We start from the raw sequence: 27,933 nt of genomic DNA on the forward strand, positions 1-27,933 counted from the left end.
AGAACTGTAGCGTGTTTGAAAGGAAAATGGATAAAAGCAGGGAAATAAAACAAGTTGACCTTAAAGAAAGAAATGGAATAATGTATGGGCAGCTGCTTAGCTTTTACAATATAACTTCTTCTGCTCCTCTGATCCAATTTCGATGAGCCAAATCCCAACATTCGGAAAAAAAAATGAAAACAATAATATATATATATGTATATAGGACTAACCAAACAAATAAAATAAATACACAGATAGCGTTAAGATGCCCGACCCTGTGATAAATTAAACTCTAGTACAGTAAGGTGTACAAAAATATCACATAGTGATAGGATGACAAGGTTTACATTTTCTTTTAGAGTTCTTCCAGAGGCCTTGACCTTTGACCCCTACGGTTTGAGACGCTGGGATGAGAAATAAAAGTGCCTGAGCGAGATTTTCAGGAAAAGGTGAACTTGCCAATTTTAAAATGTGGATGGATGGATGGATGGATGAAAGAGCAGAAAGACGTTCTCTTACTCTTGTTCGTTACAAACTGAATTCTCAGTTATGGCAGTTTTTATTCATATAAAAAAGGATTATAAAAACTATATTTTTTTTATATTACACAAAAAAATTCATGTAACTAATAGCTAAAGAATGAAGCTGACTGGATTGAGTAAATATATTTATATATGTGGGTTTCATTGTGGTTTTCCCCCACCGTACAGTTGGAGGTTGGGACAAGGAGAGAGTGTGTGTGTGTGTGTGTGTGTGTGTGTGTGTGTGCGCGACCTACCGATGCACGATTACCAGTCTTCAGCCTCCGGAACGTTCCTACAGCACACTGACCTCAGATCAGCTCAGAACTCCCATACAGTAAAACGACCATTAAACGCTTCTCTCTCTCTCTCTGGAAAGGCTCCGGGAACACAGATCACACGGACAGGCTCCGCCCACCCCGAGTCCAGACATGGCCGCCGGGCGGGTGCCGCTCCCGCGTGGTGTCAACGATGCTACCGTTACAGACAGGCAGTGACGCAGTCTCTCTTCTCGAGTGTTTCACGCAACGCTAGTGTGTTTGTGTGTGTGCAAGTGTGCGTTCCTGTTCTACACAAAGACTTTGGCGAGGGCGTCGGCCCCGGCGCTGGCGATGAAGGCCTTGGAGGGGTGGAAGGCCACATCGTAGATGCTCTCATCAGACTTCTTCCTGTGGGCGGTGATCTCCTGGACACACGTCTTACTGTCCAGGTTCCACAGACGGATGGAGCAGTCGTGGCCTGAGGAGGAGAGGACGTCACTACAGCCAGCGTTTCAACAAACACCGGTCTACTGGAGGACATGTTCCTTACTTCCTGACATCAGGTAGATGCCATTGGGGTCCACGGCCAGGCTGGTGACGGCGTCTAGATGAGCCACCATCGCGTGAATGAGCTTCCCTGCAGCATCCAAACACGTAGATTCATGAATCCCAAACATGATTCATTTAATGATTCATGAATCATTTAACTCATCTGTTTAATTTGAGAATACAAAAAAAGAATAAAAGAAAATTTTGTACAACGAACTCACCCGATTTGTTGTCGAAGAACTTGATGTGTCGGTCCTCGTGTGCCGTGACGGTGACGGGGAGAGTCGGGTGGCTCACCACCTTGTTGATGTGGTTGCCTGCAGGTAAAGCTGAAAGAGAGTCGGCTCGGGATGAGAACGAGCATGACAATGACGTGACCGTCACTGTGAAACGTGTCTAGGGTGCAAAATAAATCCATCTCTTGGTAAGAAACAGGGTTCTTACACATTTTTACAAAAGAATTTCATTTACATTTACAGCATTTATCAGACGCCCTTATCCAGAGCGACTTACAATCAGTAGTTACAGAGACAGTCCCCCCCTGGAGCAACTTAGGGTTAAGTGTCTTGCTCAGGGACACAATGGTAGTAAGTGGGGTTTGAACCTGGGTCTTCTGGTTCACAGGCGAGTGTCTTACCCACTAGGCTACTACCACCCTCCACGACTTTTCAATGACTCAAATGGTTCTCAAATTTTCATGACGTTCTTAGAAAACAAAAATAACAAAAAAAGTCAAATTTACCAGGAAATTGTTAAGCTAAACTTGAAAACCCTGAAAAGCTGAACTGTCCCTCAAAGTTCATCATGTTCGAGCGCAGATCAGCAGCTGAAAAATTCGGCGGATGAGAAAGTTCTGGAAGCGTGATGCGGTGAACCACGTAAAGCCAGCAAAGAGACTCCAGAACCTGCGCTGGTTTTCAACGTTGTGGTTGTAAACCACAGTCTCACGGGAACCATGTACTTCATTATACAGTCGTGCGTCAATCAGATTTCAATTAATTATCCAGAACTTATATTCGAGACAAACCTTTCCAGTTTTTTAATGAGCGTAAGAATCCTGAATAAAGTAACACACACGCGCGCACACACACACACACACACACACACACAGGACTCACTGCTGTCACCCTGTGCTGCGAACACCACGGTTGGCTGGGACGTCTCCATGTCGTAGACGACCGCGTTCCCCGTGTTGAAGGACGCCACCATGTGGGCGGGGTCGCAGCCATTGAAGTCCACCGCGGTGGGGACGCCGTGTTCTGAGGCGGAGAGACGCGTTTCAGTAGGTGACCGACCGGGACACTTGAGAGAAGACGGGTGTGGGACACGCTCACCTTTCTCCGAGTTGTACGTGTTGAGGCAGCAGTTTTTCTCCGGAGGGTTCCAGAGCCGCACGGTTCCATCCGCAGAGCACGACAGCAGCCGGTTCTTGATGCCGCTGTAAGCCAGGCCCCACACCGCGTCGGTGTGGCCGAGTAGCGTCCCAGCCAGAGTGCTGGGGTCTGAACACACACACACACACACACACACACACACACACACACACACACACTTCAAATTCATGTTCTACAACACTGTGGCCTGCCAGCTACATGAAACCAGATGCTCCCATTTTCAGGGCGGGGCTGCAGTAGGGCCGTCCAGGTGCTCCTCACTTGTTAACATCTACAGCATTTACCAGACGCCCTTATCCAGAGCCACTTATAACCAGTTGTTACTGGGACTGCTAATATATCATATAATAATATAATAACTTTCACATTCACATATTAGCAACTTACCAGTAAAAAACCTAAACGTGCAGCATCTTTAAGACCTTTAAACTCTTACTAGTAAGAGTTACTAGTTACTAGTACTAGTAATTGATATTTGAGACTTTTTAAGGGCCCGCGGACTCCCTGGTGTCTCTGTTCCGTACCGTAGGTGTCATAAGGGTCCACGTTAGAGCTGGGGATGTTCCACCACTGGATGGTCGAGTCGATGCCGCCGCTGAAGCACTGTTCTCCACTGGAGCTGACCGCCAGCGACAGCACCGCACCTCTGCAGGCGAGAAGACCGTCCTCTCGTAATATAATATAATATATAATATAATACAATATACACGCGCACGAGAGAAAAATGCAGAGACGCCCAGGGTTCTGCACCGGCTCTTTTTACTCTTTGCACAAAATCTTTTTTTAAATATATATATCTATACATACATTGACTTTCACTCATTAGTTACACATATTTTATGTTAAAGACGAAAAAGTTATTTGGTTATGTTTGCAATATTTGCATATTGGTTTTCATTGTTTACTTGCAATATTTGTACAGTCGCTAAAAGCATTTCACTGCATATCATACCGTGTACGACTGTGTAGGTGACAAATAAAGTTTGAATTTGAAATAGTGACAAAAAGGCATTCATGCAAGTATATTACAGGCAGCATCATACTCACACGTGGGCTCTGAACGTATAGATGGGCTCCACGTCAAAAGAGGCACTTCTGAAACGAGATCAAGACAAGTCACATGGTGTCCACCCGAGCTCTGGACACCGGCTTCCTGGGACTAAAGGGGCCGTCATGCAGACTGTCCTGCTGGATCATCATATACACGACCAGACGGCATTAACAGAAACGTCACCGTCAGAGGCCACCGAGACAACTCGCCGTGAGTGGAAGCGAAGAGGCGAGTAGGACGCCAGTGACGTGACGAGTGTTCAGGACCCTTTAAAACAGGGACAATCCTAAAAACCCAACCGTCCAGGTTACAAATGTCTGTGGACGGGGTGGCGGGAGGACTAAATAAAAGGAAACGACGACCAGAGACATTTGGGGTGAAGTGTAAGTGATTGGGAGTCTAATTTAGAACAATTTACCGCTATTAGAACCAGAACCGTGACTGACTTGGGACAGACAGGAACCGTGACGGACGGGGGACGGGCAGGAACCGTCCGTGGACACGCAAACACCTACTTTTTGGCAGGCACGGTCTTCTGTAGGTTCCACAGCTTGAGGGTGTGGTCTTCGGAGACGGTCACCAGTACCGGCTCCACCGGATGGAAGGCCAGGGCGCGTACCCCGTCGAAGTGGCTGCGCAGCGTGTACTTGGGGTTCCACGTTTTACGGAACGCGTCCTTGTTTGCAGGCAACTGAAATCAAATCGGGACGGATGTTTAATTAAACACTTCCTACCATAGTGTCCCGGAGCAGGACACTTAACTTATGGAGACGCCCCGGGATCGCGGATGTCTGTCGCAGACGGACCAATGGCAGCTCCCCACCTGGAGCCCCGCCTCCCCTACAACAGCTGCTGCAGTTCACTGGACAGGTCTTCTCTGTGGGCTGGGACTGTCCCCTGCTGACTGTCCACAGGCGAGCAGTCCAGGGTCACGCGGGCGCACAGCACCACGAGATATGTGACGCCGCTGACCCCGCCCCCTCCAGCGACGCCGCAGAGTGTTGCAGGTTCATAAATATGTTGGACGCGACCGTATCTCATGAAGACGAGGGCGTCGGCTGAACTTTGACCCCTGCATGCCGTGACTCGTACAAAGCGGAATCGGACGAAGCTCCACAAATCTACAACATACCACATCTTACCCGGTCTTACCGGGCAAGCCCCGCCTTCTCCTTCCAGCCAACTCGGCAGGTCCTGCATGGACCCCGACATGGAGCCCGACATGGAGCCCGACATGGAGCCCGACATGGAGCCCGACATGGAGCCCGACATGGAGCCCGACATGGACCCCGACATGGACCCCGACATGGACCGACGGAGCAGAGCCGGGGGCGGTGACTCGCGTTTATCGCTCAGCCCTGGCGCCCGCGTTCTTCCTCTCTGACCGGCCCCGCCCACTCTGGATGGACGATGACAAACGGCGCATTTTTACAACACCGGAGCAAACAAAGACGAGTTGTGTGTTCTGTACAGGATGTGTTGGACACGTCCTCCGCCTGCTAGATCGGCGTGTCTCATGGGGCGCTGCCCGGTGTGAAGGGATTTACATCCAGAGATACTGAGATTAAAGTCAGTAGTTACAGGGACAGTCCCCCCCCTGGACACACTCAGGGTTAAATGTCCTGCTCAGGAACAAGATGGTAGTAAGTGAAGAAAGTGAAGTGATTGTCACATGTGATACACAGCAGCACAGCACACGGTGCACACAGTGAAATGTGTCCTCTGTATTTAACCATCACCCTGAGTGAGCAGTGGGCGGCCATGACAGGCGCCCGGGGAGCAGTGTGTGGGGACGGTGCTTTGCTCGGTGGCACCTCAGTGGCACCTTGGCGGATCGGGATTCGAACCGGCAACCTTCGGATTACGGGGCCGCTTACTTAACCGCTAGGCCCCCACTGCCCCGTGTGGGGTTCGAACCTGGCTCTCCCGGTGTTTTAGCCCCCAGGATACTATGATTTGGTCCTGCAGATACAGAGTGAATGTTTGGAAGAGAACGTTCCTCCTCCATGCAGCTGATATGGAGGCGTGGCTCCCGGTGGGCAGCTGCCATTGGCCCACGTGTCATGGGCGCCTCCACAATGGTTATGCGAGGGTGTGAGATACTTCTGAGATCTGATGTGAGAAGATGACAGCAGGTGGCCTTACATCGTAACTGTAGTCGGCCTCATCGTTGGCCACGGTCAGGTCCGCCAGGTCCCCGAGTCCCAGCACGCTGTCCAGGACGTCTTCAGAGCCCAGCAGGAAGGACTTCCCTCCTCCAGAGGTGAACGGCAGCGGCTCGGCTGAGAAAGGGAAGAGGGAGAGGAGGAGATCCCGGTGAACGAGGTAAACACACCGTGGCCTGGTCTGTATGCCACCCAACCCGGCCATCTAGTGGTGACCTGGCGAGGACCATCAAGCTGCCACCTCGCGGTGATGGCGTCCGTCGTGAGGGCACTAATGCAGAAATCGTGTTGATGTGAACATGTGACCGAAGGCGGCGTGTTGACATGTCGTTCTGTCGGGTATAAAGACGACATGCGACTTAACCGCCACACACACACACACACACACACACCAGCTGCAGCTGCTCACGACGAGAACATGCACCACCGGAGTAAAATATATACGGCCAACGTGAACCCAGAAACCATTTACATCTCACACACACACACACACACACACACGTGCGCGCGAGCATGTAGGCTACGCTAGAGAAGAGTGTGAAGTGATGGACTATAAAGCATAATAACTAGTGACGTTACAGGTATAGGATCTTCAGAGGGAACCTAAACGGTACGTTACGACACACTCGTAATACCGGACTTTTAATACGCCGAGTTGGTAGAATCCAGGATTTCTGGTATTTAGTCTCCTGGTAAAATCTAATCACGTAGATATATTTGGTCAGGATGGAACATCCGGGGTAAAAATGAAGAGGACGAATGTCACACGGCCCAAATACGGAGTCACATCACCAGATCACCAGCGATATATAGTTCTGACCCGCAGGGCCATTTGGTCCCCACCTATGCAGTGGTGCTGTGTGTGTGTGTGTGTGTGTGTGTCCTAGTGAGATCAGACAGCTCAAAATGTCCTGAGCAGAAGAGCTGTGGAATGCTGACGCACCGATCTCACACACACGCTTACAGCGTTTACCAGACAGTCTTGTCCAGAGCCAATTACAAATCAGTAGTTACAGGGACAGTCCCCCCCTGGAGACACTCAGGGTTAAGTGTCCTGCTCAGGGACACTATAGTAGTAAGTGGGGTTTGAACCTGGGTCTTCTGGGTCACAGGAGAGTATGTTACCAACTAGGCTACCACCACACACACACACACACACACACACACACACACAACACACACACACACACACACACACACACACACAACCAAAAGTACTTTGAAAGCCGTTTGTTTGTGGTTTAAAACACCTCGACACCAGTAATCCACTACGACGTGTTGAGCTTCAGACTTTTACCCACTGGCTTCAGGTGAAAATATCTTTAGCGGTTACGTCATGTTCCTCAACAGCCACCGCGCTGCTGGGTCCCGTCATTTCGGCGAGTGTCTGTGTTGGGCTCTTACCCCACTCTGTCCCGTCCCCCGAGCTGCGCGCCTCCCCTGCTCCCTCCCCGTCCTCAGCGTTCACCAGGAAGTCGAACTCCTTCAGGGCCTCCTCCGTGTCGGGGTCGTCCGGGAGGTCAGAGGCCAGCCCCTCGTTCCCAACCTGTCAAACGAGACATGGAGACTCGTCCCGTTCTGGAGATACTACCACCTCCTCAAGTTCCTCACAACCACCTGAATTTACAACATTACAACACAGACGTTTGCACCTTTATTTTATGTTTCTTTGTTCTGTGCTTCTCCAGGTCTTCCATAAGCTCTCCTTCCTCATCCTCATCATCATCGCTGTCGTCTGCGTTTTCTAAGAAGTTGAACGTTTCCAGAACATCGCCCGAAGTCCTGCAGAAAGAACAGCAAGACGTATTACACAGCGCCGCTCTCTACCCGATTCACGTGGCCACCGTGCAGGGAGCACCGGAGCGGCAACCAATCCTGGTTTCTACTCGCTTGGGAACGTTCACACCATGCGCACATTTACAACTGATTTATTTCTATAGTATTTTACCGACTTTTGGGTTGAGAAAGATACCAGGGAAATTCCTTCTGCGCTGGTTTGATGTCTCTACCCCTAATTTATGAAAAGTGCAGCGTTGACGAGAAATAAAGCTGAGGAACCATAATGGGAGCACAGAAGGAAGCCATTAGCTTTGTGCATCTCTCACAGAACGTCCATTACAGCCGCTTCTACTCAGACGTCCTCCAGACCATCGACGCACCGATCAATAAGCATGTTCAATACGCCCATTCAGCAATATGGCCCAGCGTGAAGAAGCCCCGGTGAGCTCCAGCTGCCGTGTGGACGGGTGGTGGTGAAGGGTCACGAAAAGCAGCTGTGGGGTCAACGGTCAAAGCTACGGTTCTACAGCCTGGCTGTGACACGCGGGACTATTAGGGGGTGCGGTCGTCACCTTTTCATGTCCTGTCCCTTCCTCTTGGCCGGAGACTCTCCTCCATTCAGGATCTGCTCAAGGTTTTTACTTTCCACCGAGCCATTCTGCTCCGAGCCCGACAGGCCCAGTAAGGACCGGACCCGCTGTCCCCGCACGTCCAGTATCGTGTCCGTGTAGCCGACTTCCTGAAGATATCTGGTGTTACCAAAGAAAAGAAGCACAAGGTCTTCAAGTGGACCGCCACATTCACAGAGACAGTAATTAGTCCGTTCGTATTCTAATAATATTCATGCCATTTTGACTCATCTAGATCATTTCAGAGCTATTGCCATTAGTGCAGAGCAAAAAAAAGCTCAGACCTCGATGGTCTACAGCTTAACATCACATTCCCCCATTACTCCCCGGGTGCCTGTCATGGTGCCCACGGTTAAATGCAGAGGACACGTTTCAGCGCGTCACCGTCACAGTGACAATCTCGTCAGTTTCATCATTTGTGTATTCATCTAATAACACCAATCAAATACGTACACAGTCGGACACGGTATGACATGCAGAGAAATGCTGACCTCAATATTACAAATATGCAAATACAAACAAATATTAGGAATGTTTTAAAACAAATGAACGACACACACACTCAAACTAGACGTGTTTGAACCTTTACTACATACTCGTATAATTCCTGCAGCGCAGGAGATGTGTACTCACTGTCTGAGCAGCTGTCGGCCCTGCTTCCATGTCAACTGGCTGTTCTGCGGCACGGCAGGAGCATCGGAGTCTTTGGTATCTTCTGGACAGTAACAGAAGGAAGGAAGACACTGAGCGGCGTCCCACCGAGGCGGCGTCCCTGGCGGACGGCACGAGTCCCACTCACCTGATTCGAAACTGGGCATTTTCACTTCGCCTTGGTTTAGCTCGGTGCCGTATTTTAACTTATGGTATTTTGCTCTGAAATTGAAAGATGGAGAAGAAGCTGTATGAACAATAAACCAGATTTTACACATAACTGCAGTATATAAAACACACCGTATATACAACAAAATATCAGAATTTTCCATCACTGAATCCCAAACGGAGGAAGAGACACACCTTTCTTGTTTTAATGCATATTCTAACATCTTTATTCTTCTAACCAGGTCGTTCTTCAGGTTCTCCTGGCCTTTCCTCTCTCCCTGTAGGAATGCTATCCGAGCCTGAAACACAGGAAAGGGACAAATTCAGCTGACCAGTACAAAGCTCATCATAATATTAATAATAATGGACATGTAAATTAACCAGGAATCTTTACTAAGCTCCACCCACCCACACTACGGAGGTAGGGATTAAGAAGTTGCGCTGTTCTTATGAATGTATATTAGCATCACAGCTTTAGAACAGTCAGAAGCCTGGTTCCCTGGTGAACTCCATCTTCTATTTCTGCTCCGCTGATCCCGGGTCAGTTTTGTGCCGCCCTGTGAACAGCTCGCAGGGGAACCGTAACCGGACGCCGGCAGCTGTGAAACCCGAGTACACTGGGGCGGAATGGGGATTGGGGGCGGGGTTATTTTTAACCCACGGCAATCTACGCTGTGTGTCGAGTAAAGCCGGAAACCCCACACACACACACACACACACACACCTCAGCACAAGTGGTGGCACAGAGGGATTACGCAACGGGCGTACGTTAGGTAGTAATCTCCCAGAATCCTTAGCACTGGTGCTCGGCCCCCTCCTCTACCACTTTCCCGATCGGTTCCGCGCAAACAAATCAGCTGATTATCACGTTCCAGTTCATTATGCAGGTGGCCACAAATTTCTTTGTATTCCAGGTCGAATCGTGACGTTGACCATTACCATACCATAGAGAGGCCAAAAAGGGCCTTCAGAGGCTCCATCTCTCGAGGACACTGAAGAAGGATAAGAACCTGCACACCAACTTCTGCCAACACATACTGCATAACAGCATGGTTCTCTAACATCACCTCAGAAAACCAGAAGAACCTCCAGCGCATCATTGGGACCCAACTTGCAACTCTGGAGGAGATCCATCACACATGGTGTAGACGCAGAGTGAAGACCACGATCAGAAAGGAGACACGCCCTGCTGCCCTATGGCAGGTGCTCCCGTGTTCGCGTCCTGGTTCTACCCACTGCCATCAAACTGCTGAGCTCCCAACACACACATCAGGACTCACACACACTTACTGTCATAATTATTATTTAACGCTGTGTTTAAGGTCCCTATGATGATATTTTGTGTCTGTCTTGTTGGTCCACTAATTCTGTATCTGAGGTCTCTTGGTGCAGAATTACAGCCACTTTGATCCAGTCCCACAGTGAGATTTCCCAGGATGCACCGCTTCACCATCTTTAGCTTTAAATGCTAATGAGGAGGAGAGAGGCGGGACGAGGAGAGCAGCGGCCAATAGAAGTTGAGGGGGAAATGACATCAACAGCATTCACCAAACACAATGTTTGGTGCTGACAGTAAGTCGTGTAACTTGTCCCCTTAAGGAGACAAATGATGACCGCCTGAGCTGCCACTCTCTGAACGGTGAAGCAGAATAGCCAAAGCTCTCTTCATACATATCGCCATTTCTAGCCTCTGCGGGAAACTTTGCGAGCGTTCTTCATGTTCTGAGGCAGGCAACACCTCAGAAACTTCATTATGAAACGCTACTAGTTCTTCAGAAATCTCTCTTCTGCCTTCTGAAGCTCTCATTTCCACAAGATGTTGAGTCCATTAACAAGAGCAGGACTATGTTTAGACTAAGACTGAAAATTCTGTCTTCACGGGGTCTCCGGTCCCAATCGACTCGGTTCTCCTTTGTTGTCCCTGGCTGGTGGAACATCTCGAGCCGAGCCTAGACTACCACCACCTCTAAGAAGCATCTGAAAACCCACTTGTTCAAAAAGAATTTCAAACGAATCTAACACTAACACACCCTCACACAAAAAGTACTTCAATTCCCAGCACGTTCTATTCCTGACAAGTTGGGCCTTATCGGGGCTCCTAGTTTTGTAACTCAAAATCTATAGAAACCGAATGAGAATTGCTGGTGTCCTCTTGTACGTCGCTTTGTGGTAAATCCGTTTTGATGTTCTGCTTTACTGATTTATTCCTGTCATGTCTGTAAATTCCGTAACCAAACCGGTCCGCCCAGCCTGTCAATGTTCACAGAAGGTCAACATGTAGAACCTGAACAAGAAAACAGGAACATATTACAGGTGACTGGCGCTCATGGAGCGTTGTTGTGGAGAGGTTGTAGTGTTGTTACCTATTCCTTGTGCGTTCCTCCCACAAGTAGTAGGTAGTAGCCTAGTGGGTAACACACTCGCCTGTGAACCAGAAGACCCAGGTTCAAACCCCACTTACTACCATCGTGTCCCTGAGCAGGACACTTAACCCTGAGTGTCTCCAGGGGGGGACTGTCCCTGTAACTCCTGATTGTAAGTCGCTCTGGAGAAGGGCGTCTGGTCAATAATGTAAATAAGTTGTTGTCTAGCGCTGGTCTTTGGTTTGGTTGGTTAAACGCACTGTTGTTGCACTTTGGTTGCGTTTGTGTGCAGACTTCAGAACAATGTGATACACAGCAGCACAGCACACAATGTCACGGTGAAACGAGTCCTCTGTATTTAACCATCACCCTTGGTGAGCAGAGCAGTGTGTGGGGACGGGACCTTCATCAAGGGGACCTCAGTGGCACCTTGTTGGGTTGGGATTCGAACCGGCAACCTTCTGATTACGGGGCCGCTTCCTTATCCACCACTGGCCGCGACTATTCGGCGAGTTCCTGCTGGTTGAGGAGTTACAGGATGGATTTCGGAGGATAAAAAGTGGCGGTATGGGGGTTCTCTCGGCTCCGGCGACCTCCTTTCCAGTTTCCAAATAGAAAAAAAGCAGCAAGTCTGCAGCCCTGAGCTGGGTGACGATGGACGTGTTCAGCGCTGGGGCGTGGCGGCGGCAGCGGGGGAAACTCTCCGAGGTCACCGGCCAAAACAGAGAGTCAGACCGGAATAGCCCGGCGACGTCCGGCGCAGCTGCAGCAAATATCACCTCGTTTACACCTCATTACCGCGGCAACGGTGGCATCTACACACACACACACACACACACGCCGAACCACCTCGGAATATTCCAACATATTCCCTACCTGGGAGAACCGAAAACTTTTACCCACACAAGACCAAGATGGGCAGTCAAATAGACAAAACTCACAATACCTACAATTATTTAAAAAAAAAAAAAAAAAAAAAAAATATATATATATATATATATATATATATATATATATATATATATATATATATGATTGTAGGTATTGTGAGTTGTCAGATTATCGTGTGTGTATATATATATATATATATATACACACACACACGATAATCTGACAAAACTCACAATACCTACAATTATAAAAAAAAATATATATATATATATGATAATCTGACAACTCACAATACCTACAATCATTAAATATAGATATATATATATGATAATCTGACAACTCACAATACCTACAATCATTAAATATAGATATATATATGATAATCTGACAGAAGTCAGAACACCTCAACAGTACGGTGAGATGCGAACCGTATCGTACCACTAAACCGGCACGATATGCTGATTTCACGGCGTGAAGACGTTTCAGCGTTTTTGATTTAAATGAAAGTTGCGGTGGGGAAGGACAACATGGCTGGAAGCGGCACTGCTGAAGAATTCCTCCGTGTGGGCGTGGCCAGTACGTATAATATCCTCGCGAACGTCGTCATGGCTATTATTAACCCCCGGAGGGGGCGCCAATCCGAGTTTTCGAACATGGGCGTCGTACGCGTCGTTTCGCGCGCTACTCGCACTACAGCCAACTGGGAACTAATACAGATGGAGAAAGATCCGGAAAATCCGGCGAAGCTTCTCAATATTACACTCTGGCTCAAAATAAACTTGTATGATGTTACATTCATCATGTCGGTGTCACTTGATGTAGTAATTTAGAGTAAATCTCGTCCATCTCGTACACTTTTACAACCGCCAGGCTTATACACTCAGGTCGCCGGAACAGCCACGCGGTTCTGATGCAGGTGTTTGGCGCCAGGGACGTTTCACTGTGTCACCGTGTGCTGTGCTGCAGCGTCTCACAATGACGATCACGTCACCTTTTCGGGGTAAAAATAAGTGATTTTATGGATTTATGAAGTAACAGCGGCATTGTGAGACACGTCCTTCATCGTAACCTTGGTTGGACAGTGTGTGTGTGTGTGTGTGTGTGTGTGTGTCAGGAGGGACCTACATGTGACCTCCCACTTCTACTGGTCCGTGTGACACCAGAAATCAGAACAAGGACCTGGGGGAGGGGCTTCAGAAGAAAAGCAGCAGGATCTCAGAGGCCTCTGATGGACGGAGGGGCTGAGAAAACGTCTCCTCGTCCCTCTCGTCCCTACATGCCCGTCAACAAACAAAGCTGAGCTGCGGCATCAACAGACAGTCGTGCTGATCGCTTGCTCAAACCCGGCCAATCAGAGCGCAGCGTTTCCACGCCACGCCGCACGGGTCTCTCATCGCGCCAGCTGGCCATGTGAGCAACCGCAATTCAGTCTGATGCGGTACGATGTCACTTGGTTCACGCCGCCGTGTGGCGGCGGTTCGGTACAAACACTCTAAAACTGCCAAAAATAAAACTAAATTCCGTAGCAGAAACCAGCGGAAAGCGCACGTGGACATACAGGCGTAAATTCGCGTGGGACACGCCGCGTCCCACCCGCGTCACCCGTCACGTCATTTTAAAGCGGGGAGGGACGAGTACATTTCTGTGTTATCTTTGTCGTTGCCGTGGCGATACATGCGACCAATCGGCAGAGGGGAAGTCCTCGCGTGGACAAAGTTCGCTTGGATTCGCTTTCTCCCCAAAATCTGGACCAAGAGAGAAGCGGTCCAAACTCACCGACTGTGACATGGTCCTAACGGGGGACTTAGTCTAAGACCCGTCTATTAATCACCGATTCACATTCAGGACAACATATTAAAAAGCCGAGTTTAAATCCGGCCCAACCGCACATCAACCGCACCTCCCACAGAAAAATATTCCGGTCAAATCCGCAGTACAGCCGATTCCACGTTCTATGTGGCTGCAGGACCGGGAAGACGCGGAGAACAGCGGTCCCGTCCAATCAGGGCTCAGCAAACGTAATCTTTACATCCCAGAGCGCTTTACAGCCAGTAGTGACAGGGACGGTCCCCCTGGGGACACTGCGGTAGTAAGCAGGGTTTGAACCTGGGACTTTGTGGTCTTTGCTCAGTTGAGCGTGTGGGGCGGTGGTGGCATTACAGAAAAGGACGCGGGGTCCCCTTGATGAAGGCAGCGTCCCCACACAGTACTCCACCGGGCGTCTGTCATGGCTGAGCCCTGTCGCTAAGGGCGATTGTTAAATACAGAGGACACATTTCACCGTGTCCCCGTGTGCTGTGCTCTAATCCTTCACTTTCAAAGGATTCACATTCCGAAGGACGCTGAGAATCGGCACGGCGTTACTGGGCCGCCCCGCTCACAGATGCTCCCTCCGAAGTGGGCATCCCACAATGCACAGGGCACACGTCCCCGCCCCCACACTTCCTAGCCTGGACTAGAGCTGTAAGACTTGGACCCTTTTTAGGATCCGGCTCCCTCTGAGTCACTCAGTAAACTGATCCGGGTGCGTGAGTCACTCGAGTCACCGAATGAACCGACTCAGATTCAGATGGTGCGGAGATACTGCATGTGACGCAACTTTTACGGTAGTAATGGTCGTTTTTAGTGATTATAAGGTGTTTATGTGACGGGGTTTACAGCGCAGACATGGTGGAGTCAGGACCCTCTACACGGAGACCTCGGATTGGTGATTTAATGCATCCGGCCGATCGAGTCGTGATTACAGCTTCCTTCCCACAGCCGTCGAGCGTAGTTCGTAACGCGGTTACTTCCCGGGACCGACACGGACACGGACGCTCTGTTCGGACGGAGGCGCCGGGATAAATAAAACCAGGCAGGCCGGCCGGCCGGCGCCATGTTGGCGAGCCAAAATGGCCGCGGGAGAGAGCGGCTCGCCAGGCGCCTGAAGACGCTCCGTCCCCCGAGCCGCGGTGCGGGGTAAGGCCGCCTCGGGGTACCTGCAGCTCGGCCCGCTCCACCTCCCAGTGCGCCCTCTCCATCTCGAAGCGGGCCCACTCGTGCTGGATGTAGTGCAGGATCCCCGGGATGGTGTACTGCTGCGGCCGCGGCGGCTCGTCCTGCTGCGGCGGCTGGAGCATGAGAGCCGGGCTCAGGCTGCTGCTCCCCTGCGGCGGGGCGGCCGGTCCTCCTCCTCCGGCGGGCTGCTCGTCCATTTTCGCTCGTTCGAAGGGGAAGGCGGCGGAAGTCCCGGTCGGGGCGTCCCGGAGCTGGAGGCGGGTCCCGGGCCGCGGTGTCTGGCTCTGGTGTCAGCGCTCGGATCCGCCGGCCGCCATTAGTCTGATCCTCTCTCGCTGCGGGCCGCGCTGCATCATGGGCCGCGTCCCGTCGGGAAGTGCGCATGCGCGGGAGGAGACCCCCGTTACTGCGGTTTCACGTTATTTTTTCTATTCAGATATGCATACATTGCTACATTAGTCGATTGATGTGAAAATAATCGAGAATCGAATTGTGGCGTAAGAATAGAAGCTAGATTAATCGGTTGTAGCGGAGCTTTGGTTAGATGCTGCCCAGATTAAATCGTGTCCTCTAGGGACCTGTGTGTTGGGGACCTGTGTGCGGTCCGGGATTCGAACCCGCAACCTTCTGATTACCCGCCAGGCCACCACGGCCCCGTAGTTACTGGTGATGTCCGTCTCCCTCTTTTAGTGGCATTACGCTCGTCCTCCAGCATGATCAAGTTCTTCCTGATGGTCAACAAGCAGGGCCAGACGCGCCTGTCCAGGTACTACGAGCAGGTGGACCTCGGGAAGAGGCCTGCGCTGGAGGCGGACGTGGTGAGGAGCTGCCTGTCACGCCACAAAGATGAGGTGGGTCAACGTTCCATTCCAACCTTCACACGTCCCACCATGCAGCAACCTTCACACGTCCCACCATGCAGCAACCTTCACGCGTCTTCCCACTCCTGCTCAGTGCTCCTTCGTGGAACATAAAGACTACAAGCTGGTGTTCCGGCAGTACGCCGGCCTCTTCATCGTGGTGGGCATCACGGACACGGAGGTGAGCGAGACGTCCATCTCCTTCAGTGTCCTCATCGTGGTATCTGCTCATCCGCGTTCCCCGTCTTCCCCACAGAACGAGCTCTCCATCTACGAATTGGTGCACAACTTTGTGGAAATTCTGGACAAGTACTTCAGCCGCGTGGTGAGTGCAGAGGGCCGACGTTCGCCACGTGTGCGAGTTCCAGAGCTTCTCCTGGTGAATAACGTCTCTCTTCTTCTCCATACAGAGTGAACTCGACGTATCCTTCACGACGCATGTGAACCGTCATCTCACCGTATACGAGCACATCGAGAGAAACACGACTAGATCGCTATATGATGATAATAGTGGTAATGTGACATGAACGATGGCTGGTAGTAGGCTGTGAACCAGAAGACCCAGGTTCAAACCCCACTTACTACCATCGTGTCCCTGAGCAGGACACTTAACCCTGAGTGTCTCCAGGGGGGGACTGTCCCTGTAACTACTGGGTGCTAGTAGCCTAGTGAGTAACACTCTCGCCTATGAACCAGAAGACCCAGGTTCGAACCCTACTTACTACCATCGTGTCCCTGAGCAGGACACTTAACCCTGAGTGTCTCCAGGGGGGACTGTCCCTGTAACTACTGATTGTAAGTTGCTCTGGATAAGGGCGTCTGGTAAATACTGTACAGTATTATACTGTAAATATAAATGATAGTGTTGGTGGTGAGTTCTCCTTGACTGGAGCTCAGATCATGTTTAACCTGGACAGAGTGCACCTGATCCTGGACGAGATGATCTTGAACGGCCACGTGGCCGAGACCAACAAGACCCGAATCTTGGCTCCTCTGATGGTCCTGGACAAGCTGGCCGAGGGCTGAGAGCAGAAGTTGCTGTTCCAGAATGAAGCGCGTGTGTAAATCCGAACCCGAGCTCATGTTGTGCCGTTGGAGAATGGACGACCTCTCTGTATTTGTCCTAGAACACAACGGCGCCACACTTTGCAACATACTTTGCAAACCTTTTAATGATTTTTTTTTTTTTGAGCATACACATTTTGAAAATATCTGTTTACTTCAAACTGCAACTTGAGTTAAATAAATGTTTATAATATACAAAGAAAATACAAGGGAGAGCATAGCTTGCTTTATCCATAAATGTGCCTTGCGCACAGAACCAGTGTTTTTTCCCTCTATAGCTTTAATGTAAAATTACAGGAACGCCCTGAAGGACCTCCATAATTCTGCTGGACGATGAAGAGTTGAAATGTACTTCACACGATAACGAAAGCGAGAACGAGAGGGCGGAGAAAAGGGAGCGGACACACAAAGTAAAATGGGGGGAGAAAATGTCAAAAAACACAGGCACTAGTAAAAAGAAAAATGGCCAAACATGCTAATGCGAGCTCTACGGTAGCAGCTGCTTCTCCGTCCCGCCCGTATCGCTGAGGACGGGGACAGAAACCCAGATTATGTGTCTTAAAAGCCCCGGGGGGAAAGAAAAATAAAACTATGAACTTTACACGGAGGAGCTGAGCGGCGATGAGGAAAAAACACTGTAGCAGTGGGCGTGGCCCGTCGCCGATTCCCCCTCCCCCCGTTCCCCTTCAGGAAAATGAGACGGATGGGGCGGGGCTTCCGAAGACCGTGATGAGCTGCAACAAAAAACACAACAGGCGTCGCCGGCGGGGGCGACCCGGTCAGTCACGTGTTGGGGGCGCGGGGACGAGCTTGCTTAGTTGAGATGGAAGCCCTTCTCCATGGTGGCGGCGAGGAGGCGCTCTCGCATGATCTCTTCGGAGGAATATTCCGGGAGCTTCAGGTAGTGCACGCAGGTGTTGACAGAGGGGTAGCTGGCATCGGTGGCGTCCACCTACGGAGAGGACGGAGAGGCTGGATGAGCGCATCTGAAGCACGCGCGAGCGGGCGTTTCGGGGACACCTCCTCACCTTGCGGACGATGGTGAGGCGTGGGTGGAGGTTGGCGAGGCCACCAGGTGGCAGCGTGGAGCAGCCGGTGGTAAACTGCAGGAAGGCCTTCCTCTCGTCTGACGACATTCCGCACAGAACCCGCACGAAGTGCAGGAAACCCGGGCTGCGGGGGCGAGAATGGACCATGAAGGCGGTTCAACATCAAATAAATACCAGAACGTAGACCTCGTACCTGTCCCTGGTGTAGCCCAGTTTGGGCTCAGTGTAGTTGACCACGTCTTCAGCAGTCCAGGATGGAGACTGGTTCCCACAGAGGATCATCTGCACCTCCTTATGGCTGAAGGAGCTCAGTTTCTCCATAGGGAAGACCCTGTTAAAGCCCTCTGTGTGGTTGTGGACAAACACAATAAGAAAATACATTTATACATGAAACCCACCCCAGCACACAATGAAAGCAGATGCATTGTAGGGTGCGTGGTGGTAGTGGCCTAGCGGGTAACACACTCGCCTGTGAATCAGAAGACCCGGGTTCGAATCCCACTTACTACCATTGTGTCCCTGAGCAAGACACTTAACCCTAAGTTGCTCCAGGGAGACTGTCCCTGTAATACTGATTGTAAGTCGCTCTGGATAAGGGCGTGTGGTAAACGCTGTACATGTATTGTTAACATTATAACTAGCCAGGTAAACTGGTAGTGGTGTTGGTGTTAATGCTGGCTGTACCTCTGAAAGCCTCCATCTGCTTCTGAATTCCCGTGTGCATGCAGAAGTCAAACATCAATTCAACATACTCTTCCACATTCTCCATAGTCACCATCTAGGTGGGAAGAAGAGGAGAGTGAGGCACCTTCACTTCATGCACAACATAATTACAATGGGAATAAATCACACACCTCATCATCTCCATTCGGCTTGAGGTCCACAGCAGAGAACCCGTGAACTTTAGATGAGGGACAGAACTGGAAATTCAACCTGCAGACACAAAAGAAAAGCGTTGACATTTCCATTTCAAAATGTAGAAAACCCCCAAATGTTCAACCTGAACATGAATTAATCCCCTGCAAACTCCATAATGGATAAAAAAAAAAAAAAATTCCACTTTTCATAACTTTGTCATAGCTCATACTCTGAATCATAACATTTATATGAGGGTTCCTACAGTCATGGAAAACCTGGAATTTGAAGAGAGAATTTCCAGGTCTTGAAATGTTTTGGAATATAAACAAAGTTGAAATCTGATTGACGCATGACTGTATAATGAAGTACATGGTTCCCGTAAGACTGCGAGAAACATTCTTTCTACGTTTAGACGTTTCTACAACGTTTAAAAGCAGCGCAGGTCTGTAGCGTCTCTGCTGGCTTCACGTAGTGAAACAAGTCACACGTGCTGCTGTACGCGTTGCTCCCATATTCCAGAAGTAAATTACAGCTGATTATCTACGCCCGAATGTGATTGGTCCTTTTTACTCTGACTTTTAGAAAACATTTGATCATGAGTGTCATTGAAAAGTCGTGGAAATTCTTTTGGAAAAATGCGTAAGAACCCTGTAGAGCGTTCCAGATTCTGTTTCCAGCTCAAAATCTATTAAACCAAAAATAATGATTATAAATCCCACAAATATTAAAACGCCTCAGCAAGCTGATCTTCAACCCTTGTCCTCCAGGACTTGCCAACGCCTCCCACAAGCTCCCAGCTCTGGAGAAAAGCTCCTTTTTGGAAACCCACCCGAGGTCCTCCACACTTAAGGGTGGTCCGGAGCCCATGGGGTTCTTCAGCATCAGGTCCTGCAGTCTGGTGTTCTTCTCGTCCTCACACAGGCTCTTATTGCCGAGGATCTGCCGCCTCTTCACTGCCAGCTCCTTCATCTCCCGCAGGAAGCGGGCGCGGTGCGGGTTCACCAGCTCAAAGTCCTCCCACGTCAGCAGCCCATGGTACCAGGCGGGCGGTTTGGGCTTGGGCGGGTCCAGGATGAACTCACACTTGGAGTCCTCGTCAAAGCTGCCCAGCGAGTAGCCATCCTGGCCGTCCTCTGTGGAGGCCTCAGACTGGATCTCAGAGAAGAAGTGGCGCTCCACGCCGGTGGAGTCTGTGGTGCTGAGGCCGCCACGTGATTGGTACAGCAGCTTGCTCATGTTGCTCTTAATGTCACCCATGCAAAGGAGCTTGAAGAAGGGCTGGGAGATGGGCAGGTCCACCAGCCGGTTGTCCTGGATGCACTTGGCCAGGAAGATGCCCAGAAACAGGAAGAGCTTGGTGATGCGATCCAGCTCATCACTGTCCTGAGGGAAGGGCGCAGGAAACAGGCCACAGGAGCGCTGCACGTAGTAACCTGGGGGCTTCAGCCCACCCCCCAAATCAACCTACGCACATAAGGAGGATAAATGCTGGTTATTTCAGGACAGTCAAATCACAAAAAACACAACCTTGTTAGGAGACAAGACACTGCACTGCACCTGGGGGTGTTATGTAATGACAGGAAGGAGTGGAAAGAGTCCAGAATGAGGAAGTAGGGGGTGTGTGAGCTGTCAATCATGCCTACAGGCTCCTCCCCTTTTAACGGTCAGATGTGCTTTTAATAGTTTTTTATAATGAGATTCAGAAATAATTACACCAAAAGAGCATTTTCTCTTGGTGTATTTAAGTTGAATAGTAGGTGCCATGAATATCAAGCTATTAAATATCCGATATTGAGAAATAAATACGCTGAAAAGTAAAATCTGACACGCACCTGACGGGACTCATCATCTGGGAAGTCGTCATCACAGAGCCAGATGCCCAGGGACGTTCGCTGGAACTCTGCTGCCACAAGGGCATAGAACTCCAGCGTAGGACCTAGCCCAGTCCCCTCTTCACCCTGGAACTCGACCTAAAACGAACAAAAAACACGACCATGACAGAAGCTGACTGAAGTCCGTTACGTGTTCAGAGTTGAAGTGGCTCCTTTCCTGGCGTTTAGTTATTCATTGTTTTCAACTCCTAAATTCCTACTTGGAGGGTTATTTGTTATAATTCATTCTTGCATCTTTGGAGCATGAAACGCAGTGCGTTAGTGAGAACAAGCTACAGTACAAAAATAAACCAGATTTCAAACCAGAGTTTTATTTAATGCTGAAATAACAAATCGCCGCAGTAAAGGGCCATGCGACTCAGAATCAGAAAACTATTTATCCTGAAGCAAAATGCCAAATGCTTAATAGACTCACCTCAAGTACAGACTTCCTGTCTGCATGGACCTGCATGATGCTCTCAGCCCACTCCATCATGCTGTCACCGCGAGGAACCTTCACGCGCTCATGCTTGAGTCGGCCCACCCGAAACTCGCCCGGGTCGTCCCTTCGGACCGTTGTGGACGGCCGTGAGCGCTCCATGGTGGCCTCACGTCTGTTCTGGAGCCACACGATTGCCCTGGACAGAGGAAAACTGTTGATGTTTTCTGGAGGAACCATTTTGTTGGACTGACCTCCTGCATGATGGCACACAACGGACCTGGAGGCACCGAACGCAGTGCAGGTGAAGTAGAGCTGCCGCGTCTCAAATGGGATGAGGAAAGGACACTTGCTGGTCAACTGTTCACACCAGTCAGGCAGAGCACCACTTGCCAAGGCTAAGGGCTCCTGGAATCCACAACACACACCAATGGGAATTCATCTACATATTTTTACATGGCAAAAGACCAGGGGTCACATTTAAATTTACAAAGAAATTGTCAGATTTCGTACATTACACACATATTGTGGACCAAGCTATGATTTGGGCAGACTCAATGAAATCACTGCTTATGAAACACAGAAATACATTTACAAGCAGCGAAATCAGTATAGCCTGCAAGTTCATCATTTACCACACAAGCGCTCGACCCGAGCCAGACTAATTAATAAATAGATAAATAAACAGTAATTGAGTGTTTATGTAAATAAATACACTTTAATTTCAACAGCTGTGGTGCATAGATAAAAAAAAAAAAAAAAAAAAGTGTAGATTAAGATTTAATTAAATGTTTCCTCATAATTCCTTGCTCTATTGAGTAATACACCGTATAATACACCCTTTACATTTTGCGTATGTAGATCACAACGTATACGTAGGAAGAGGCATACGCATCTTTTAGTTAGCGTTTTGTGCGTACGCAATGGTGATAAATGAGACCCCAGGAAGGAACTCACAAAAAGGAGGTAAATGCAAATTGTGTGCAGATAACCGCTTATAATGATGCAATTATATAACCAAACATAACATGAAATAAAAATAAATACATAATTTATTCTTAAAAAAAATCACATCAATGGAGCTGTTCTCTCAAGGATTTTAGATTATATTCAAGAAATATATTCCAAATATTTCCAAAAATTAGCTTTTTAATTGTTGGAATGAATTGAATACCTGAAGACATTAATTCTGCCATGCTATGCATTTTCAGAATATTGTGTTTATATGAGACCGCAGAAAAACTGAACTCACCTCAATCTGCTGCAGAATCTTAGTCGTAATTTTTTTGCTGGTGAACTCATCAGGTGGTGCGTTGAACTGAAGATCATCAATATCTGAGAAAATGGTTTTATCACTTGCAAATGCCAGACACATCAAGAATGAACGTGACAGTCTGTGCCATGAGATGATGGGAGCATCTTTGTTGACAGCCATTTAAGACAAAACAGGTTAAAATGATTGCTAGAGAAAAAAAAAAAATTCCAATTCCTATTTACTTAAGTGTCCCCTGACAATTTTTTGCTTTTATATATAGATAAATCTGTCATTGTCACTTCTAAAAGAAACAAAATTTAAGGTGCACAAGTCTGTGTGAGGCAGAAAAACAGAACAGACAGACTTTAATAAACAAATAAAATAGTAGACATAATATATATAGCTTACAAATTTTGTAGGTCTTAGTGGTCCCCAAATACTAAATCTGAATTACAGATATGAGATTTCGCAGTACGCGCCGTTTTGATGTCTGTAGCTTTAAATGCTAATGAGGAGGAGAGCGGCCTATAGAAGTTGAGAAAGAAATGACGTCATCAACACCATTCACCAACCACAATGTTTGGCGCAGGCAGGAAAAAATGAAATGAACTATGTAAAAATGAGCACAAATAATTTGTTTAAGTTCAATCACCGAGCAACTGCAATGCTTCGCACGTATGGAAGCCATGACTGTTGGTTTGAGGGGACGGTCGGGAAAAGCATGGGAAACGGGAGGTGACCTTTCCCCTTATGATGTCATTAGGGGACAAATTCCAGATCGGACCATTTGAGCTGCCGCTCTCTGAACAGCGAAGCAGAAATCTCCATTTCTAGCCACTGCAGGACCAGACAGGCTGGGGGAACTCGTATTAATGTTAAATCATCTCACAGTCACTTTTCTCATGTCAGGGGACCTTTAAATAGAAAGAACATGAATTGTTTTGGGGGAGCATGTGGGGGCATTTTAGAGCAGTGGGTCTTGCCATACCTTCCTGCATGGTGCGCCCGGTATATCCATCTCCACCAACGATGAAGAGGATTCGCAGCAGCTGCAGCACGTCCTCAACACCACACGCACTTTGCGAGGACCCCGCCTTGGCCTGTGCTGGTTCACGCGACGCACACAGGATCTCGCAGCTCTGCAAGGACCCCAGGGTGCCCAGAGCCGCGCCCGAGGACCGGCAGCCACGCTCGCAGAAGTCCTGCGCGTTAAGAGGCACGTCACCAGGTTACATTGCACCCCGCGAGACCCAAAGCAACGCAAACGTACCCCTAAAAAGACGGAGCTACACACGAATACTATACACTCAGTCTGGGCATTCACACAAGGCAATGCTGTATGCGGGCATGGCAACAAACAAAAGAAAACAGAACTTAAACTGACTAACAGAAAGGAAGAGAAAAATCCAACATGAAACCTACTGGAGTCATGGAAAGAGTTAAAGATGCTCACAACCCTCTCTAACGCTCTATAGGCGTGTCGGAAATCACACACGTCCATAGTGAATATAAGAAACCGTGAATGGGCCATAAGAAGCCTGGACCGTGGAATTTGAGCGAGATGTTTCTACACGTGCCGTGGGAAGAACTGGGGGTGGACGTACTTGTGTAGCCACCTGAATTTGGCGCTGAAGTGGAATTCAGCGGTTTGTTTGTGAATCTCTCTTCGTACCATAATGACGATTGCAGTATGCAGACAGTATGTGACTTCAGACACTGCGTTACATGGACGTCGGTCTTGACGAGTGGTTACACACGTGACAGTCAAGCAAGGAAGAACACACAAAATAAATAAAAGAAAGGAAAGAAAAGGTGTGAGGGGGGAAAAGAAAGATGTGTAGGGAGATATATGCACATCTGATGCCATGGCTATACCTTGTATGCAGCTATGAGCTGAGAACAATTTCTGTTTTTCCTAATACTTTTATTAGTGCCGGTTAATTTCCAGTGGCGCAGGAAAGAGGAGTCTGCGTTCTTCTGCATGTAGGTTATCAAGTCATTCTTTGGTAATTCATCAGTGCCAAGGTACTGTTCCACATGCTCTACAGACCAGCAACCCTACAACAGGAAGAACCAAATGTTGGTCTTTCCTGATTGTAAAGTCTCACGCAACAGACATGCATTACATCAGCTTTTACACCGCTAGAGAGGACCGTGCAGTTAAAAAACCCAAATCCAACACAGTTACACCACTGACTGAGCTTTTTCTTTTACTTTCATCTTAACGTTTGGTTACTGAGGTCTGGAGCATTAAAAATCCACAGCCAGCGAACGTGGTGAAAGCGTGGGGGAGTGGACGGAGAAACGGGACCAGGGACAATTACCATCTTTCCTTTGTCCTTCTCCTTATCAGAGTCCTTCATCTCTCTGTACATTATCCTGAAAGACATGACATGCACCAGTCAGAGGGCAGAAAGAGACGCTTTACCAGACAGGAGGGGGGACAGGGCGGGTCTTACGTGTAGGTGGGCTCCCAGATTCGCCGCAGTTTGTCGGACTTGACGCTACCGTTGCAGGAGAGTTGCAGAAGCTTCTGGACGTAGTAGAAAATAGTGGACTTGTAGTTGGTCAGAGGTAGTTCCACTTCGCGGGCACTGCCTAGGCCGGCCACCTTCAGGATGAGGGCCAGGTGGGGCGAAGGGGTGCACTCCACCTCCTCCTGCACCTCGGAGCGAGGGGTGCCTGCACCCAAACAGCTGAGAGTCAAAACTTCATTCAACAAAAGTAGTGAGCGTGTGTTCTTAAAGAGTCCTAAAAAGTTCCACCTGGAGGAGGGATCTCCAGGTCTGTGGTCTGCTGCACGTTGGTGCGGCCAGGCCGCGGGTCAAAGGCCGGGACTAAAGCGGAGAACTGCCGCTTCAGGACAAAGTCGTCGTCCCATGTCCTGCGTCGGCCTCCTTTGGTTTCGTACTCCTCCTCTTCCTGTGATAAACACACAGAGCTCTTGTAGATGTTCTGAGAACAATACAGGACAACATGCTGCTGTTATAAATCATTAGTAGTTTTTTTTAATGTCAATATTGGATTCATACTGTAATTATTTCCATGAACTTGTGTAGTCGCATGCAAAATGTCAAAAGTAAGAATTAGTGTGGTAGTTATGTCATTTTGCTAGCAGAGACGTCCGTTCTCCTAAAGAAGAAAGTGATCCGCACCAGAACCTCCTCGTACTCCTGATCTTCCTGATTGTCGTCCTCGTTCTCGTCGTCATCGTCATCTGGCTCTGGCAGGTCCTCCTCATCGTCCAGCTCCGCCAGCAGCGTGTTTGCCCTGCAGCTGTCCAGGAAGTCTGGACAAGTGACAGGATCAGAACGCGTGAGCCGAGATGGTTCTGTGCTGCAGGACCATAATTAATAGAGCTGCACATGACCACATGCGCCACAATCCAGCTGGAGAGCATTATATATATTAGCAGGTTGTTAAACTCACACACTGACAGACAGACAGAACGAAGGAAGGTAAGAAGAATGGGACAGGGGTGGCACATCAGAAGAACAGCAGACAGTAATATTTGTAAGTGTGTTTGTGTGTGTAAATGAATAAATGTGGCATGGCCTACCATAGAGAGAAAACTCAGCTTCCTGACCAGTGTCGCTTTCGCTAGAGGTGGAGGTCAGGCTGGTGGTCAGCGTGTTGCTGAGCAACTGGCCCACAGACAAACCTGTGGTTGCCGTGGCTACGTTATTGCTGCTGGTTACTATGGAGGTGGACATGGTGACTGTTGAGGTGGTGCCGGTGGTGGTGGTGAGGTTAGGAAAGCTCTGAGCGCCCGTGAGCGGAGAGGCTGCAAACAAACGCAGAGTCGCCATTAGTCTCCACTTGCTCACTCACTAAGATTAAAAAGCAGCTATTAAACCAAAACAAGTTATTAAAATAAATAAAAATTCACCCCACACACACACACACACAAACGCATGCATTCAGGCCAGCACAGAGATGCTACTGAGCAGGCGTCAAATTGTGGAGTTTGTATGACTTAAAAGCACAAGAAGGCCACAAGTTACAACCGATTTCCAATATAATTTGTATAAATTACTCTCTAAGCAAATTCACAAGGAACATCTGGACAATAAAACCTAATGATAAAGGCGCTTTTATTGATTTAGCGATTCGTCGTGCTGAACACATGCTGTAGAGTCCTGTTTGTAACTTTGTGCGTGTTTAGTCATGTGACCAAACATACAATGGTGTGTGTGGTTTTTATATATATATATATATATATATATATATATATATATATGGGTGGTAGTAGCCTAGTGGGTAACACACTCGCCTATGAACCAGAAGACCCGGGTTCAAATCCCGCTTACTACCATTGTGTCCCTGAGCAAGACACTTAACCCTATGTTGCTCCAGGGAGACTGTCCCTGTAACTACTGATTGTAAGTCGCTCTGGATAAGGGCGTCTGATAAATGCTGTAAATGTAAATGTAAATAAATTAAAAAAAAAAAAAAAAAAAAAAAAAAAAAAAAAAAAAACACCCCTAGCCTGAGTGGTAATAAATACAGGATAAATTCAACATCTATTCATTGTAATCTAGAATATTAAATCTCTAAGATTTATTTCAACAATTTTCATATGGGTCCCAAATAAAAAAATAACAAAATAATAAAAAAAAAAAAAGGTCTAAAACAGGAGGGTTTATTGATGCTGAAGCTATAAGCTGCTGTTAAAGAGTTCAGTGCTAAGGATGCACCAATATTAGCCCAAACATTAATTACTGTGGAAAGTGAAAGGCTGTTTAGTGCAAAATGAAATGTGGATGAAGCCAGAAGCAGGGACACCGCTAAACTTTTCAAAAGGTGCTACTAGAAACCAACATCAAGGAATATTGGAAAAAAATGCAAAAAAAAAAAAAAAAAAAAAACCACTCTGGTGCTCTGGGTTTCAGCAAAAGAAAACTTCATATAAAAATATATATAATAAAAAAAAGGGAGAAAAAAAAAAAAAAAAACATTTAAATAAAAAATAATAATAATTTGGTCTGTGTAGTCTGTTGTCAGGAGAAAGTAATCACCCTGAGTGACAGTGGGCGGCCATGACAGGCGCCCGGGGACCAGCGTTTGGTTACGAGTCCGCTTCCTTAGCCACTGCCCCGCCACTTTTGGTTCTAAAGAAGGTCTAAGATATAGTGG

At 48.5% G+C, this 27,933-nt stretch overlaps 3 protein-coding genes across 14 annotated transcripts in view; 1 reads left to right on the forward strand and 2 right to left on the reverse strand.

Annotated features, from left to right (window-relative positions):
- Nucleotides 1–15,760, reverse strand: strn3 (striatin, calmodulin binding protein 3). Of its 3 annotated transcripts, XM_028969516.1 has the most exons (17): nt 11,513–12,430; nt 9,558–11,433; nt 9,345–9,448; nt 9,130–9,203; nt 8,964–9,045; nt 8,274–8,450; nt 7,575–7,704; nt 7,327–7,468; nt 5,903–6,039; nt 4,273–4,448; nt 3,754–3,801; nt 3,231–3,352; nt 2,647–2,814; nt 2,431–2,571; nt 1,534–1,641; nt 1,314–1,400; nt 1–1,241 (listed from the first exon to the last, which is right to left on the reverse strand). In XM_028969516.1, exons 3-17 carry the CDS (start codon nt 9,371–9,373, stop codon nt 1,072–1,074), a joined length of 1,791 nt encoding a protein of 596 aa, XP_028825349.1. In that variant the 5' UTR covers nt 9,374–9,448; nt 9,558–11,433; nt 11,513–12,430; the 3' UTR covers nt 1–1,071. The 3 variants fall into 3 exon arrangements, with proteins under 3 accessions (XP_028825349.1, XP_028825332.1, XP_028825340.1); XM_028969499.1 differs by lacking the exons at nt 9,558–11,433; nt 11,513–12,430 and adding an exon at nt 15,382–15,760; XM_028969507.1 differs by having other exon boundaries at nt 9,558–12,430.
- On the forward strand, nt 14,876–17,453 carry ap4s1 (adaptor related protein complex 4 subunit sigma 1). 4 transcript variants are annotated; one of them, XM_028969575.1, is made up of 6 exons: nt 14,876–15,009; nt 16,091–16,251; nt 16,355–16,441; nt 16,517–16,585; nt 16,671–16,682; nt 17,158–17,453. In XM_028969575.1, the coding sequence occupies exons 2-6, from the start codon at nt 16,114–16,116 to the stop codon at nt 17,284–17,286; spliced, it is 435 nt and encodes a 144-aa protein (XP_028825408.1). In that variant the 5' UTR covers nt 14,876–15,009; nt 16,091–16,113; the 3' UTR covers nt 17,287–17,453. The 4 variants fall into 4 exon arrangements, with proteins under 4 accessions (XP_028825408.1, XP_028825399.1, XP_028825382.1 ...); XM_028969566.1 differs by having other exon boundaries at nt 14,900–15,897; XM_028969549.1 differs by having other exon boundaries at nt 14,901–15,110.
- Nucleotides 17,415–27,933, reverse strand: part of hectd1 (HECT domain containing 1) — a 26,312-nt gene continuing 15,793 nt past the window's right edge. For 3 of the 7 annotated variants that reach the window (XM_028968858.1, XM_028968975.1, XM_028968779.1), the window contains exons 25-41: nt 26,357–26,581; nt 25,953–26,086; nt 25,563–25,752; nt 25,257–25,479; nt 25,122–25,176; nt 24,673–24,855; nt 23,786–23,999; nt 22,795–22,877; nt 21,823–21,950; nt 21,540–21,741; nt 21,065–21,202; nt 20,062–20,696; nt 19,229–19,307; nt 19,059–19,152; nt 18,568–18,718; nt 18,354–18,498; nt 17,415–18,277 (exon numbers count right to left, since the gene is read on the reverse strand). In XM_028968858.1, coding sequence (XP_028824691.1) covers nt 18,140–18,277; nt 18,354–18,498; nt 18,568–18,718; nt 19,059–19,152; nt 19,229–19,307; nt 20,062–20,696; nt 21,065–21,202; nt 21,540–21,741; nt 21,823–21,950; nt 22,795–22,877; nt 23,786–23,999; nt 24,673–24,855; nt 25,122–25,176; nt 25,257–25,479; nt 25,563–25,752; nt 25,953–26,086; nt 26,357–26,581 — 3,017 coding nt within the window. In that variant the 3' untranslated portion in view covers nt 17,415–18,139. The remainder of the gene's footprint in view (nt 18,278–18,353; nt 18,499–18,567; nt 18,719–19,058; nt 19,153–19,228; nt 19,308–20,061; nt 20,697–21,064; nt 21,203–21,539; nt 21,742–21,822; nt 21,951–22,794; nt 22,878–23,785; nt 24,000–24,672; nt 24,856–25,121; nt 25,177–25,256; nt 25,480–25,562; nt 25,753–25,952; nt 26,087–26,356; nt 26,582–27,933) is intronic. The other 4 variants (XM_028968924.1, XM_028969135.1, XM_028969057.1 and 1 more) reach the window with 4 other exon arrangements.

This window comes from Denticeps clupeoides, chromosome 1, assembly GCF_900700375.1.
Source record: "Denticeps clupeoides chromosome 1, fDenClu1.1, whole genome shotgun sequence".
In the NCBI taxonomy this organism is placed as follows: domain Eukaryota; kingdom Metazoa; phylum Chordata; class Actinopteri; order Clupeiformes; family Denticipitidae; genus Denticeps; species Denticeps clupeoides.